Source organism: Sceloporus occidentalis, unplaced genomic scaffold (assembly GCF_023333645.1).
Source record: "Sceloporus occidentalis isolate IW3139 unplaced genomic scaffold, rSceOcc1.0.p SCAF_4, whole genome shotgun sequence".
NCBI lineage: Eukaryota > Metazoa > Chordata > Lepidosauria > Squamata > Phrynosomatidae > Sceloporus > Sceloporus occidentalis.
The window spans coordinates 19,507,512-19,522,730 of NW_028316984.1; the positions used below are offsets into that span (position 1 = coordinate 19,507,512).

General features: G+C 39.5%; 1 protein-coding gene across 2 annotated transcripts in view; it reads right to left on the reverse strand.

Moving 5' to 3' along the window:
* PARD3B (par-3 family cell polarity regulator beta) overlaps positions 1-15,219 on the reverse strand; it is a 574,817-nt gene that overhangs the window by 379,636 nt on the left and 179,962 nt on the right. For both annotated transcript variants that reach the window (XM_089519344.1, XM_089519343.1), the window contains exon 5: positions 13,605-13,690. In XM_089519344.1, the coding sequence (XP_089375470.1) occupies positions 13,605-13,690 (86 nt within the window). The remainder of the gene's footprint in view (positions 1-13,604; positions 13,691-15,219) is intronic.

The following is a 15,219-nucleotide window of genomic DNA, read 5'->3' on the forward strand; positions in this document are numbered from 1 at the left end:
ACGTAAGGGGATGCAATGAAAATGTAAAGGATGAAGCGAAGGAAAACAATGCCAAAGAACTTACAAAATTCCATTAGGCATAACTATTTGTACTCATACTAAAGGCTAGATGGATGAGAGAGTAAAAGGGGGTCAAGTGTTTCCGGGGCAGATTAAATTCATGCCTTTCACCAGAGGAGAGAGAGTGTGTGTGTGTGTGTGTGTGTGTGTGACTTAAAGTACAGTACATACTCAGGTTTTTGGATTAATTTTTTAATCTAAATTTCTAGACTTATACATGAGTATATACAGTATATGGCCCATAGTAAATTTGAAATTTAACCTCAGAAATTCCTGGAACTGAAACTCTCACACTATTTACTGGACAAAAAAGAAGAAATATGTGAACTAGGACTAAAGGTTGTTGTTTTTTATGTCAGCAGATGGTCAGGAAAAAAGGGCTGTTAAATAACATTCAAGGACACTTCAATGTAACTGGGATGAAGGAAGTAAGATAGGCTTTGTTCACATGTGTCTTCTTATCTAGCAAGTGGCAGGAGAGTTTCCACTGCAGAAATCTCTGAGATTCAATATCAAATAAAAAACTATGGGATCAAATTTTCAATACCCATCAAAAAAGTCCACCGAGAGTAAATATAGACTGAAACAGGTTGGTCTTTTTCACTAATAAAGCATTCATCTACTGAATACTTTGCTCTTCTAGAACACAGCCTCGTAGCCAAAAAAAACTATGGATGCCAGCCATGAAAGCCTTTGACTTCACCTTGATAAGTGTCTCCGGTTCTTTGTGATTTTATTGGGTGCTCCTCAGTTTTTTTGCTTCTCTCAAAAAAGAGAAACCACCCTGCTGTTGTCATTTGCCGATTAGCTCTGGAATGTCCTCAGATGATGTTGGACTTCAGCTCTCAGAAGTCACAACCAGAATAGTCAGTAGTCAGGGATTGGGGCATTGTAGTCCAACAACATCAGGGATCCCAAGTGTGGGAATCACAGTTATATACCAAGAATACTGGTTATGTAAGGCATAAAAAATCTGAAACTGCATGCATGAAAAATTAGCCATTATACACTGTAGAGTACACATATATCAGACTTTCTTGGGGTGGGAGGGGGGATTCAAAAGGAATGGAAAGTAAAACATGGGCTAAGAAAGGAGTGAAAAAAAGGCTAGATTTTTCTTCCAACCATGGCAGGACAAGATTTGGCCAAATTCTATATTAACAGTATAAATGATAAAAGGAAGTCAAATACAAATAAGAAACTAAACCCAGATGGCGTTTCCATGCTGTTGGAGTAATTTCATAATGCCATAGTTTTCCCAAATGAGCTCAAGCTGAGCTTGTTTTGAAGCAGACTTCATGGCAATCTCTTCACTAAACAAACTGCAAACATGTGGGCTAGTCTGGGCTGGAGCGGAGCTTGGCCAAACAAAATTACACACAGCTTCATCCAAGAACAACAACTAATTTTTTAAAAGTCTTGCTTTATCATAATAAGTTCTTTAAGGTTCATATTTAAAGTTTTACCCAAAGTATAATAGGGCAACTACTCTTCTGACACTCTTACATGTTTTACCAATGGTAACAACAACAACAACAACAATATTGTATTTATATCCCGCCTCTCCGGTTGGATCAAGGTGGTTTACAGTACATGTTAACATATACTCTAACTGCCTCTGTGCATTAGGGCAGTACTAGTTTAGATTATAGTTCAGGGGCCAATATTCACAAAATGGCATACAGGGATGAAGTTGGTCACAAACTGGCATCAGAGTCTTGCATACATGACACTGATACATTGTTATATTGATCAGCTAAGGCTGGATCCGCACTGTAGAAATAATCCCGTTTGACACCACTTTAACTGTCATGACTCCCAGATAAAAAATTTGGGGGACTAGAGTTTTGTGAGACATTTAGCCTTTTCTGTCAGAGCTCCACTCTGGTGCCTCAACGAACTACAATCCCCAGAGTTCCATAGCGATGGCAGTTAAAGCAGTATCAAATCAGATTGTTTTTGCAGGGCAGATGCAGCCTAATTGTGCTTCAAAATTTTTTGGAATACATAACCCATACACAGGGTCTCCAGTTCCCAACATTACTCTCCATATGACACCAGATTGTTCTTCGGAATGAAGGAGGTGACCAACACTGCAAACAGAGGACACAGTAGCAGTCCAGGGTGCTTCTACTTTTCATTTCCCTCAGACTTTCTATCTTTTTACTTTCCCTTACTTTCTTTGGAGCAACGCCTCTTCAAGCTTGTTTTCAAAATAAAAATTGAAATAATAAAATAAAATAAAATCCCACCACCCTTCTTGCCATTCTCTCCATTCCATTCTCTCATACTCATCAGCAATTCTGTCTGCTATGCATTTCTTCCATTTATTTCTCTTTCTTTCCTCCATCACTGTGTGCTACAGACTTAATCTCTAATTACCTCCCACACACATATGTATGCACCATGGGGGACTTGCTGGCAAATCCTGACCCACAGTTTAAGAATTTCTGTTCTAAAAGTTAAGTTGAGAAAGGGGGAGAGAAAGCATAGCTTGGCTTATATTAAAAGATCTCAAGGTGGCTTGCTAAAAACAAAAAGATTTAATTTTTTCTAACAATTCAACAACTTAGGGTAGCATAAAAATAGTTTAAAACAGTTTAGAAAGATTAGTGTACAGTATGCAGTGTACACTGTATCAAGTCAATATAATTTTGCCAAGCCATGGTATCTAGGTTCCCGCAGATTTAGTGAATACTTTGTTGATGTAGATTCCACAGATAGGGTCCCACATCCCATGTCTCTGAAAATGCTCTAATCTTCTCGCTAGTGGGACAAAGGGGAGAGACAGCAGATCTCAAAGGTATATGTGTGGGGAGCTGCTTCTGGAGTTACTGAGAGCCTCTACAATAAGGCGTGTGGGTGTAGCATATGCACGTCGGCCGCCCCCACACCAGCATCATGTTGCGTGCCCAACCACAAGGCTGGGAGCATCATGGTGCTCTGTTAGTTCACCACTGATGCAGCCGTGGCAGATAGGGCACCCTCTCCACAGTGCGAAAAGGAGCCTTTTTTTTTTTTTTTTTTTTTGAGGCTTCTTTTTACACCACAGAAAGGCCAGATCAGGGCCACGGCCCCAATCCAGCAAGGAAAGGTGAGGTTTCAGGCTGCTCCAAAGGGACAGTCTGTTGAGCCCCTGAGATTTCAAACCATTTAGGGCTTTAAAGGCCATCACTGACATCTTGAATACAAATTGGAAGTCGACTAGCAGCCAATATAATTCCTTCAGAACTGGTACCATGTGATTTCTATGAGATGTTCATGTTATTTGTCTAGCTAGTGCACATTACACAATCTGCAGCTTTCTTGACAACTTCATGGAGTCCCATGTCGAACATGCTGCAGTTGTCTGAACAGTACGTTACCACTGTGTGAACTATTGTGACCAGGTTATCATTCTCCATGAAAGCCAAAGCTAGCCTAAGATACTCTGGGTCCTGCCATGACAGAAATGGGTTCAGGAGTATGGCTAGACTATGCACCCAATCCATCAAGTGGAGGGCAAGTCCATTCAGGGTACATCACTCATCCAGTTTCGCATCTTGAAAGTCATCAACCCACATAGCCTCTATCTAGTCATCCAGGACATCATAGCATCCAGACACTGGCTAAATATCAGCACATCCTCTGGCTCTGAAGATAACTTCCAAAACGCGTAAGGACTTCAACCAATGGCATCACACAAATATAAAAATGCATAGGTGATAAAATAGAACGTGGCACTGCAGAATTTAATATCCATGGGGCTGAAAAGAAGTCCTGAATAGAATTACTGTGACACGATACCTCTTAATCCCATCATGCAGAGGTAGCTGAATGGCCAATAGTATTATCAATTCACCTGTACTGCTGTCTTCCACTTATTCTACTGCCTTCTATTGTATTATTATAGATTGTATTGTAACATTAAAGATTTTCCCCCAATGAGACATGCTGTCTAATTATATATCTAAAGTACATTAGTCTCAGTTTAGTAATCATTGCTTCTAGTTAGAGTTCAGTCTTTGTTTGCTTTAAATCTAAACATACATGTAGATTTCAAAGATATAGCCATGTTAGTCTGTAGAATCAGTATGTAGAGAGGATGTCAATTCAAATTACAAATGCTTTGTGTATGGAAATGAAGTTGCAGGTCCAGTTTTAACTATGGTCATTAGTGCACAAAGGCATAGGAAACTGATCTTTGTGCATGGAGATGAACTGGCAGACCCAGTTTTGCAATGGGACTAGCCTGTGGTGAGGGGAATAGGGCACCCCCATGAGGATGGGGTCAGATAGTGTTGAAGTGCATGTAGTGTTTCAGGAAACCATTGTCTTTGTTCAATCCACTGCTGAGGGACTGTAGTTTGTGGATAAATTCCAATTCTGCTGTTTTTCCTTCCAATCTACCTTTGTAGTTTTTTTGTTGTTGTTCAAGGACCACTGTTCTGAGGTCTGAGATGGAATGCCCTGGGAGATTGAAATGTTCTGTTGTGTATTCCTCTTCCTAATGTCTGATTTATGTCCATTTATCCTCTAGTTCAGGGCTATAGCTGGTGAAATTAATCCTACATTACTGATAACTTACTACACAACTCCCTTGTATGATTTGAGTCCTGATTTTGCATTGTAGGAGACTTAAATATATCTTTGAGTTGTCCATTTAATAAAGTTGTCCAATTAATAAAGAATATAAATGTTCCTTAAAAAAAACTAAAATGAAAAATCTTGTTTAATATCAGTGGAGGAGAGGATAGTAATCTAAAATATAAAATAATTTTCAGAAATGTTTAATAATGTCTCTTACTTAGGCAGTCACCCGGGAAGTGTGACCATGAGTGCTAAAAGCCTCCCTATTTTCATCTGTGAAATGTCAGCAGAATGATACCCCATCAAGTTTAAACCTGCCTGGCCACTGCATTCCATCATCCTTCTTACTTACTCAAAATGAGAACACAAAATTATGCCATAGTATAGGCAACACCAAACTGTAATAAGCTTCTTTCTTCAAAACCACTCCATGTTTTCCATTACTGAATTGATGAAAAAGATACATTTCCCTGAAGGGAAGAAAATCTAGTGAGGAGAGGGCAAGAAACATGATTGATGGAGGGGATCTAAATCAGGAATATGCAAAGAGTTCAAAAATGTATTTACATTGAAGCCCACAGTTAATTTATACAAACTAATGTAATGTGCATATTTGAATTCATGGAGTAGACTTTAGGACCTTCTTGTGGACAGATTAAATCACAGATTGTAGGGTTTTCAGTATGAAACTATCATTTCAATATGAAACTATCATTTCACTGTAAGATGCAGTCATAGCAATTATGGTGTATGAAATTTATCAATTCTAATCATTTTTCTCAAAGTGCAATATAATTCACACAAATCATACCTAAATCAACAAGTATGGGTGGTTTAACATCGTCAAGGGAAAAGGGTTTATATTTTTTCTAGGTATTGAAAAGCTCTTAGAGGTCATGTCTTTTCCCCAAAAAATGTGCAAACATGTTTTAAGAATGTGCCATTACCAGGTAACAGTTGCTCTGTCTGTCTTCAGTGGACAGAACAAATAAACCTAGATAATGTGGCACAAGAGACCTCAGAACATATATGAGTATATACATCTAATGGTGAGAAAAATAATCTCCCTGTGCAAACACTGTCTCTGGATATGTAAGGCTTTCCAGCTAGAATCCAAGTAGAGATCAATCCAATACTGCTCACAATAAAGGCACGATTTCAACCAACAGCAGTTTAGAGAGACTAGATAAACCTGCATATTCATCACTGATACATAATATTTCAATCAGACCACAGTGTACTGTGGATAAAAGTTACCTTTGGGTTTAAGTTTTCAGGTAACCGCTCATATACCTCCTATCCTGTATTTAGTGGAGATCAGATACAGTCCAAGGAATTTATTAGCAATGGCTGACATCTGAGCATGACAGCACGGGGGAAGTGATACAAGGTAATCAGGAAATTGAGTCAATCAACACAAAGTATTATCTACTGATTAAATCCACAACACTGCAGGAAATTAAACAGGCAACAAAACAGGAAAAAGAGCTGTTGTGGTCAAGTGCACAAAAATAGATAGGCTGTCCAGACACAAACTATACAACACACAAAGGCTGAACTAAACTTTCAGAATTGAGAGACAACCCATACTAAGCTGAATAAGTTGTTGAGCAAGACATAAAATCATTACATATAGATAACGTAGTTCAAGCAGGCTTCTATTCCAAATTCATCATCATGTGTGCATTATCAGATAACCATTCTGCAACATGTCACTGTACAACTTACACACTGTATAAAATAAGCTTATTCCAAAAGACATACAGTGAAAGCAGAAATATACCTGACCATCTTTTGGCTTTAAATAGGCTAACTGTGAAACAGGGCAGCAGGGAGCATTAGCTCCTGCAGAGTACTCCCTTGCACAGATGTAAGGAGGAAGACATCAAGTGTGACCTCAAAAAGTCCAAGCAAGGAGACGAGTATTGGTAACAAAGGAGCCAAGAACTAGAAAGCTGCTGTTGAATAAGTTAAACTGGTTTTTACTAGGGCAAGAAAGGATACCCCAAAATGAAGAGAATAAAAATAGTTACTCAGTCTGCTACAAAAAAAATCTGTAAGATCATCAGAAGGGCTATCCTTACTTTGATTCAACCTCTGAAGGAAACCCCTATCTTCAAAATTTCTCACTGGACAGGATTTTCAAATAAAACAGGGTAAGGGTGGGTGACAGAAAAGGCTGGAAGGGTTGGAGCTGTTCCACAAGACTGAAGTCCATTCTAGAACTGAAATATGAAAAGGTTTTTACTTTGTAAACATAATTAGATTAACCTCTCAAGGTTCAGCATATATTCTTAAAACACCTACTGGGCTTCTGGGACAAAAAAAAGAAAAGGAAAGGAAAAAGAAGAAGCAAAAATGGATGCACAGTCCTTTGGCGAGGATAAAATCGACTTGTTCCTCAGGGCTGTCTTAAGCTAGGCCAATCATTAGAATACTTAAATAATAAGAAAGTGAAATACTTTTCAGCTGTTAAAAACCGGATTAAATCTCCTCTCTAGTCCCCCAACAAACCATATTTCCAAGAATTTCTCAGAAATTAGCCATGATGGAGCCTTGTACTTCTAAGCTCTATTACATTCAGAACATATCCACATTGAATTCAGATAGGTTTGCAATGTTGGAGCTTATCGCTTGGGCAAATAAGCCAATTTACCTCTTCCAGCTTCAATTCTGGATCTGGGATGCCCCTAGATGTTATCATAGCTAAATCGCCATCGATCAGGGTGGGATGCCACCACCCAGATGCATCCCGGGTAGAAGCCTCACTCAGCCGGCCAGTTTTTTAAGTCAGAAGCTCCCCGACTTAAAAAAAAAGTGCTGGCTGAGCGTCTCACCTAGACAATAATAATAATAATAATAATAATAATAATAATAATAATAATAAAATATATTTGTATCCCACCCTTCTGAGAACAATCGGGGTAGCTAACAAAGTTAAAATACAGAACATATAAAATCCCTGGTACCCTCCCCTCCTTAAAAAAAGTATTAAATTCAATACAGAATTTAAAAAAAAAACAACCATACAAGTTAAAAACCGACCAAAAGGTCAACAACATCACATCAATAAACAGTCAATGGGATCAGCAGTATCTTATTCCCAGACGTTTTTTTGAGGCCAGGTTCTCTATTCTGGGAAGGCCTGCCGGAAGAGATCCGTCTTAACAGCCTTTTTAAAGCTCAGTGGTGATTTAGCCATGGCAACATCCGGAGGCATCCCAGATACAGAATTGAAGCTGGAAGAGGTAAGCCACCTTATTTGCCCAAGCAATAAGCTCCTCTTTTTAACCTCTGTTTCCTATGTTGCCACCACCAAGACAGATGGAAAGGAAATATGAATGAAATGAGCTTATAAAAATAAGCCTTGCGTTATTAAGTTATGTTTATTAATGCAATCAGTGTACTTTTAAAAAAAAAAAGTGGTTAGAGAACTGGCCTAACAGCATCCCATTTGAAACAATATTACAGGAAAGTGTAGCAATGGCTATGATGGAACACATGATGAAGGCACACATTCCAAGTAATCAAGTGTTAATAAACTCAGTATCTGCTTTCTAATGGTCAAGGTTTAATTTTTCATTAACAGGGCTATTTTTACTATGGAAAAACGTGTTTAAAAATGAGGTCTGCAAAAACTACATTTCTTTATCCACATGTACTGCTGTGGGGTGGAATTTCATGGCTCGTGACACATTCCTGAACTACAGCATAATACTGTGTTATTTTTAACCTCCTTCAATTAAGAGGTCCTGGGCAGGAATGGGAATGTGAGAAACGGAAAAGTAAGAGTGCCTTAAGTCATTAGCTATTATTGAGTGCATTAAATATTCTAGGTAACTGTGTTTGGTTTTATTGGGTTTACTGTTAAAGCAAACCTCTTATTCCTGGATCTGTTTTTGCTAAAGAAGTTAAGCCCTTCCCTTTCAATTTCTTACACTGGTAATAAACAAAACACTTCTCTCTTCCCCTATGTGTCTTCCATCCTTCCAGGAAAAGAGTAAATAGTTATTTAGAAGACAAGCTGGATGGTTCCCTATCATCTTATTTTGAAACAAAAAGGATATTTTGTGTTACTTATTTTGTCTTCATGATAAATCCAATAATTTTAACAAAACAAACCTATGAAAATATGAGGGATAAGGTGGTAGGCATATATTGAAAGGACTGATTGAAAATTGACTGGAATCTTGACAGAAAATCAAACAAAGAAATAAACAGAAACCTTGGTTTAGGACTTCAAAGTATTGATATGACTGCAGACAAATCAGGCAACTGAAGCTTTTAACACTGAGATTTTCTTTAAAATTTTCTAAATTGCAAAAATGTAAGGCATTGTGAACTTGAAAGAGAGGTCTGGGTTGTTATCTTCCTCAAAATTGCCGTCACACATTAAGCTCAAATGTAAGATATATGCACAATGTACCTTCCACCAGAATATTGTATGCGGCAAGCTTTTATCTGATTAGGAAGCTCACTTCCTTCTGCCAGTTAGGGATATAGCCACAGAGGTCTTTAAATTCAAGAATGCCAAAATGAATAATACTAATGTATCATAATTGAAGATGGCAGCTATGCAGAAAGGTTACCACAAACATCAGCCTGCTTTTTTTCTTAATATCATTTCCACTACAGTTCAAAGCCATCAGTGGGTCAGCCACACCATCTACTACATCTTTTACCCACTACCTACTAAAATTAATGCTCTCATTTGGCAATTGCTGTTCTTAATTTGGCTTAGCTGAAGCAATATGTTGTGTAATGGGATACAGAAGGAAAGCATGGAAAAGACAAAGCCTGTTACAGACAGCCAAAATAAAGCTGCTTCGAGTCACAGTGGAGGTATGGTGTTTCAATGATGCATGCGTCCTAAGAGTCCAGAAGCCACACCAAAGCCACGCTCCAGTCTGGAGCATGCCTTTGGTGTGACTTCTGGACTCTTAGGACACATGCATCATTGAAACACCATACCTCCACTGTGACCCAAAGCAGCTTTATTTTGGCTGTCTGTAACAGGCCAAACCATCAGTAAGAAGTGTGGGGCAATTGCCATTACATACTGGTAGAATTTTATTTTACTATGAGAGGGGGCAGTGAAGAGATCATATCCATACATCACAACACATGGGGAAATGCCAGTGCTGTGTACCTGACAACATCTTGAGCTCCAGCGAGACATGAGTTCAAATTCCCACACATCACAAAGCTCATTAGATGATCTCCCAAGCTTAACCTTATTCCCAGAGTTCTACATGGGGCACACCCTTGTACCAAACCCAGAAGCTACAGTTAGTGCAGAATATGGCAGCGAGATTGGTCACTGGTTGTTCCAGGTCTGACCATATAACACCCATCTTGAAAGATCTTCATTGGCTGCCTATTCGCTTTCGGGCTCAATACAAGGTGTTGGTAATGACCTATAAAGCCCTAAATGGCTTGGGCCCAGGATACTTGGAGGACCACCTCTCCCCATATAATCCGCCCCGCACACTCAGGTCAACAGGGATGAAATTGTTGGAGGTCCCAGCGAGATGCTATGTGAGGACCTCACAGAGGGCATTCTCTATTGTGGCCTCCAGATCTTGGAATAGTCTCCCAGATGAGCTCCGCTCCACCACATCTTTAGCTCTTTTTAAAAAGAACCTGAAGACGTATTTCTTTTCCCAAGCCTTCCCACCGTGAAAAATCATTTTTTCCTTTGTCCCTCTTCATTGATGACCCAGGAATGTATATATCGACTTCCCCTTCTATCTGGCCCTTTTGTTGTTAGTATCATTGTGTTGTTTTTAATGCATTTTTAAATTGATTTTATTGGAATGTTTTTTATATATAATTGTTCGCCGCTTTGATCAAAATTTTGGAAAAGTGGGTTACAAATAAACTATATTATTACTATTACTACTACTATTATTATTATTATAAAGGAGGAGCACCAAATTCAACCCCCTTTAACTAACTAAGGGAATAGTGAAGTTATTTTTACAGCCCATGTCAGTGGAGAAAGACATGGGTTCTCCCTTATCAAACTATGCTCTTGCACAGAAGTCTATCATTTTTTTTTCTTATTGAGGTCCATGGACTCTCTCAGTGCTATTGTACAAGTAGATACATAACTGCTTCTCTTGCAGGATACTGACCCCTGGAATTAGATGAAAGAGGGTAGTTCTTGCCCCCATCAGATCAATGGCAGGAAGCCACACACTGAGTTGAGAAGATCTTTTCCAATGAAAATACCTTTGCTCGCCTCCTTGCCTCAGGAACTGCATTTAGTAAATTGTGCTGCTCAGTGGCGTCACTAGGTGTCACCCAGTGCTGTAACTCATGGTGTCGCCCTCCCACTGCCCCCTCCATACCACACTATACAGTATCCTTAATCATGTTTTTTGTAGTAATGTTACTCATAAATCATTATTACCACAAATCACTGAATGTTATGGTAATAGCTGTGACATAAACAGCTAGAAAAATTAAAGTTAAACAGTGCACCAGCATCATACGCGGGCACCTTTTACGTGGCTTTCAGCTTATGCTGAAAGCCGCGTAATGGGAGAGAAATGGTGCGTGCCCCCATGGGGCGCACACTACACGGCACACCGCACACTGCACTATTTTCAATGGGGCTCGAGCATACACACATTCTGGAGGGATCCAGAATGGATCCCCATGTAAGGCAAGGGCACACTGTACTTTTAAATTGCATTATCATAAGCACAGCCTAAATTTATTTAAATTTGCACAGTTTTATGTGATTAAAGGGAAAATTTGGTATGATGTGATGTTTTTAAAGAAAATGTAAAAAGCAATAATAATAATAATAATAATAATAATGGTGCTTGTCCTTTCGCCTCCAGTTTTGCCCCACTAACACTATCTCTTCTACAGTTTAAAGAGACACAGGCAAATGCTACAGCCCGTTTCTGCCAAAAGTCAGAGGTTTGGGGAACAGTGGTGCCACCTCCCCTTAGGGTGTCACCTGGTGCAGTCCACTCCCCCCGCCCCCCCCCCCTGAAGACCCTGCTACTGCTGAGAATATGGGCAGAACTAGAGTACTGGAAAGCTGCCCTTCTGGGAAACTTCAACTCCCCACTGACATTATGAAGCTCAGGCCCTGTACAGACTAGCACTTTGTGCTGGCCTGTGGGCAGAGTCAGGGCACAGAGTCCTGATGCTAGATGCCCTAACTCCACCCCAGGGCATCATGATGCCACATGCCATTCCAGATGGCATGCAGCATCATGGTGTGACTCTGGCCTTGCATCCAGATGATGCAGCACTGAAGAGCACCATACAGCTGCGCTGCCATGGCTATGGCACCCTTTGGAGGGTACAAAAAGCTGCTTTTTGCAGCTCCTTTTTGCACCACCCCCTCTCCCCAGAGGCTGGATCAGGACTGCAGCGTGAGGTTGACATGACCCTTAGGGGTGGCCTGTATAGCCCCTCTCTTACTGCAGTTCAACAAGTAACTCTTCCAAGCCCCAGCTGAGGCACCAGTCTGGACCAAGGCAATCCTTTTCTCTTTGAGCTTTGCAGGTGTACTAGCTAAGCAAACAACAACTTTCCAGCTATCTGCCTATAACCTAGACAACATTAGCAATTCTTTGCTCAAGTGACAATGAAACCAGGGCATAAGAAACCTTTTTAATAAAAGAAAATAATTTGAGGAATTTGGCAAAATTTTTGATAGACCTTTACTAATCTTGTCAGACACTGCCCACTCTCTCTTGATTGTTTTGTGCAGTAGACTGTACCCCCTCAGAACCAATCCCTGTATCAATTGTGCAACAGAGTTGCTGCTTCCTATACCATAAGGAACCATATGAAATAGATAGATTATGTACATGCAAATATGAGATCTATTATCTGTAGCAAGGGAGTGAATATTCCAACAAAGTGTACTTGAGGTCTATTTCTACTCTAACAAACATTTTACCTCTAAAGGAATTACATTTCTAATATAAAGTTCTTAACAAATAACTGTCATCATTTTACAATCTACTGGCTTAAAAAGCCACATAAAATATATTGCAATGTAACAATGCCATTAGTTGGATCAGTAGGTCACAGAATAGTTTCCACAATGACTCCACCCATGCTCTCTGCTGCTCCTTCCCCCACTCTTTCTCTCTTGACACCATTTCACTTTCTCTCTTCCTTCTCTATTACATTTATACACTCACAATCTTAAATATACCTTCAAACCTTTTGTTGTTTTCCTAAAGGCAAGATTAAAGGTAAAGGAAAAGACTGTATATCAACAGATTGTAACAGCAATTCACCTAGCGGCTCTTTGGGGTCTGACAAGGCGAGCTTTTGTCATTTTTTCAGTTCTGGCTTGACAGGAGAGGACAAATCTGATATGGTATGTATGAGCCGGCCCCGGCTCTGAGATCATCAGGAAAGGCCCTTCCTTCAGTTCCAGCACCAAGCATAATTGGTGGAGATGCAAGAGAAGGCCTTCTCAGTGGCTGCCCCTCAACTCTGGAACTCCATTCCCAGGAAGACCAGAATGGGCCCCTCTTTGTTGTCCTTCTATAAGTATGAGCTAGAAGTGCAGTACTGTTTTAAATTAACTGTTTTAAAGAGCTTTTAGCTTTTTAATTGCATTTTATTCTTTCATTGTGTGATTTGTTTTAATACTGTAATACCAGTAGTTTAATTCTATTCTAATTCTCCTTTTTTGTGCTCTTTTAAATTATGAGCTGCAGTGGGATATAAATAAATAGAGGAGGAGGAGATCCATGATTACATTTTTCAATCCCCCATTCTTCATTAAAATGCAGCCACATGGAGAGGTTTGTGGATTGCACTGAGGCCATGTCACTGAGGGATTAATCCTCTTCCCTCTCCCCAAAGGCCCCACCATGTCTTCTAAATAATTTCCCCCACACACTCCTAAAAAGTTGTACAGATTTCTTTGCAGTTTGAAAGAGATAAGGCACAATGCAAGTGCAAAAGATATAGACATCTGTTCATACCTGAAAATGAATTTTGTTTTCTGTGATATCAACACATCACTGTGGGCAGCAGGATCGCAGTCTTCTGAAGATGAGTGTGCTGAACACTAAATGAATTTAAAAAGGTACATTTAAAATGCAATATTATAATGTGAATTTAAAACAGTCCCTAATACTCTGCACTCCCAATAAAAAAGCAAATGCCAAAAACTCCAGTGACAATGTAGTCGCCCAAATCTTTAATATCTCTTTCATATTTCTGTTGTTAGGAGACTTCAAGAAGATAATATTTAACAGTGGCGTCAAAAGATTTATCACTTGTTGTTATATTTATTGCCATTTTGTCTGACAGAGTGGAAAGGCTACATAAAGAGAAAGTAAATAAGTCTTTTTTTTTTTTTTTACCTCGGAGATGAGAGCAAGTGTGGTATAGTGGTTTATGGCCTAGATTACAACTCTGGAGACCAGGATCTGTATCCCCATTTAGCAATTGGGTGATTGTGGGCAAGTCGTACTTTCTCAGCCCCAGGGGAAGGCAATGGCAAATCTCCTCTGAATAAATCTTGCCAAGAAACCCCCAAGATAGGTTCACCTTAGGGTCACTATAAGTAAAAAATAACTTGAAGGCACACCACCACCACCACCACAATTCATTGAACACACACATAACCGAACTATTTCTGAGTGGGAAGTGCTTTCTCTCATGACTCCAACACTGAAAGACAAGAAAAGAATGGAACAGCTTGAAAATTCCTCTGTAGTAACAGAAGCCATGTGTACTGTTTCAGCTTCTGAATAACCTTAATGATTGCCTGGTTAAAAGATATAACATTATAGCTAGATTAAAACATTTGAGCAAGATATTTTAACTAATTTTAATTTAAGTAGTAAAGAAAAAAGCATAGGCCATCTTCTTGTTAGTCATTTACCATGTCATAGTAACAATGTAAGTTAGATTTACAACTTTGTAACTGTTTCCTAATCATATTTACGACTGTAGTACCATTGCCACAATTGTAAATTCCATCCAAACTCTCAGTAAAACCCTGCCAGCTGCATTGAGGAACCGAGTCCGGGTGTGATGGTGCACAAGGTGCTGAAGAAACCAGCAATCCATAGTAAAACAAAAGATTGATACAGGATACCACAGGGGTCCCTGCTTCTGCACTGTGCATCACCAGTCTTCAAGTGTTGAACTCACTAGTATTGTAGAACTCTATCCTTCAGTGCAGCTGGCTGGATTTTAAGCTGGGGGGGGGGGGGGGGTCTGACCCGATCAGAAGACAGATCATAGTAATGGCACAGTGGCTATGTATGTGACACAGGATCTTGGCCACAGTACTGTATACATGTTGAGCGTCCCTTATCCAGAATCCCCAAAAGCAAAGTATTCCAAAAACCAAAACATTTTTCATAGATGGCTGAGATAGTGACACTTTTGCTTTCTGGTGGTTCAGTGTACACAAACTTTGTTTCATGCATAAAATTATTTTAAAATATTGTATACAAAACTGTGTTATGTGCCTTCAAGCCATTTTCTGACTTATGGCGACTCTAAGGTGAACCTGTCACAGAAAATTCTGGGGCTGAAAGTCTCTGATTTACCCAAGATCACCCAGAGGGTTTACATGGCCAG